The sequence below is a fragment of the Penaeus monodon genome, chromosome 23 (genome assembly GCF_015228065.2).
Source record: "Penaeus monodon isolate SGIC_2016 chromosome 23, NSTDA_Pmon_1, whole genome shotgun sequence".
In the NCBI taxonomy this organism is placed as follows: Eukaryota; Metazoa; Arthropoda; class Malacostraca; order Decapoda; family Penaeidae; genus Penaeus; species Penaeus monodon.
In genome coordinates, this window is record NC_051408.1 from 20,486,011 (window position 1) to 20,487,899 (window position 1,889).

The 1,889-nt window shown below is 37.9% G+C and overlaps 1 protein-coding gene across 1 annotated transcript in view; it reads right to left on the bottom strand.

Annotated features, from left to right (window-relative positions):
* Positions 1–349: 349 nt before the first annotated feature.
* The window catches only part of LOC119587889, a 12,027-nt gene continuing 10,487 nt past the window's right edge, over positions 350–1,889 (bottom strand). Inside the window, exon 11 of the mRNA XM_037936597.1 lies at positions 350–1,693. Coding sequence (XP_037792525.1) covers positions 1,527–1,693 — 167 coding nt within the window. The 3' untranslated portion in view covers positions 350–1,526. The remainder of the gene's footprint in view (positions 1,694–1,889) is intronic.

Genomic DNA, 1,889 nt, shown 5'->3' on the forward strand with positions numbered 1-1,889 from the left:
TCTACATAACTGTAGGATTCAAATCTGATATACACACAGGAATCACATACACAAAAAGGACAATTGTCAACTAATTGGAATTTACATTGCTGAAAATACCACAAGGTGAAACCCAGAGTACGGTATTGGCTAAGGCAGTCGTTTTTGTAGGCTGGCATCTCGTTACAACCTATAACTTGTAGCATTAATATCTATGAAAAATTTGGGGGGCTGTAAGGATTTTTGGCACTGTCATTGGTTAACTGAAGTAAAGTACTTAAATAAAAAAAAAAATACGGAGAATCTGTAGCCAAAAGCAATGCATCGTTGGGATTCGTTTCCTGTTGTGTAAATATGAATAAACAAGCAATTTGAAACAAACATTTATTCAAAAGTAGAGAAAAATAATATATTTCTTGTATGCTTTCCACTGGTCGCGTACACAAAGATGAAAAGCTAAGTACAGGGTGAGTACAGAGTTTTGTGATAGTCATATACAGAGGTATAATTTGGCAACTTTTCATTCCCTTCTCATACTCCATGCTGCGAAGAGAACAGCGCTTTTCTCTGGATTTCACAGATAAAAAGCCAAAATAGGAAGGTAAGTTTGGTCACTCAGTTCGGACAGATGAAAAATAAGTAAAAATGCGAAACTTAGTTGATCATGGATTAGCATCCTGTCCCAGTTTGCAGGGATGAAAAACCCATTAGAAGATCTGCATCAGAGATAACGTGTAAATAAATCTAATATTGCTTCTAAAGACTTTTGTGAATTAATTACGTTTATAATTTATATCTATAACATGATCAGATTCGTCACTGGGCCCGTATTTGGTCTTAGCCAAGGTCCTTCATCAAAAAGATACAAATAAAGTATACGAAGAAAAACAGTTATCATATCACAAAAAATATACAAAGTACATTAAAACGGTGTGGTGGTATAACGTGTACACTAAATTATAATTGCAGCCGTATAATGATATCTGTGTTTATCAACACAGGCACAACTAAAATATCTAATGTGATTGGTTGAATACAGGTTATATACAGTTAACAAAACATTAGCATCAATATAAAGTGTTTTCTTAAACAAACATTTCATACTTAAAAGTAAAAACGAGATTCAGGAGAGGAATATTTGATTCCAGCCTATATACACACATGCACACATTTTAATTCCAAATAACTGTCAAGATTTAGTAAATGAATCCACGAACCTGATAATGCAGTAAAAAAAATCAATTCTACCTTTCCATTTGCAAACAATTTAAGATATTCGCAAGTATCTGAAGAGCTTCATTCGAGTTTCGTATGTCCATGTGCTGGCATCAATATGAAGAACATACATTTAATTTTGTTCACCACATAATCCTTCCAGTTCCTATTTCACTCGCAACTGATCCTATTGCAGAAAGTGATCGCCGCGCTCTCATCAAAAGCATCTTTGCTCTCACTGAAGGGAAACCTCTTCGGGCAGAACACCTTCGCACTCGCCAATCCCCGACCTCCGAGGCGCCTCTCCAGCTGACTTCCTCTTTCGGGTTCTCTCAGGGCTTCCTCGAGAGCAGCCAACTGACGAAGAAGCTGAGCAGGATCGTGGCGAGGGAGGCGCCGACGAATTCCGAGCCGCCTGTGAAACTGAACTTGAGGACCTGGCTGCCGGGCTCCTGCCAGGGGTTGGCGCCGTCGTCGAAGTGCATGGGGCACCGGTCGTCTGGGAGGGTGGGAGGGCATGATTAGTTGGTGTCATGGATGAAAAAAGTGAACACATATAAAGATATGAGAAATAATTACGCACTGACACATCTGTGAAGAAAATATATATGTAGGCCTAAATATACTGAATGTATACATTCAATTGCATTTATAAATGTGTATATACACAGAAATACAAAGTAAAACACTTATAT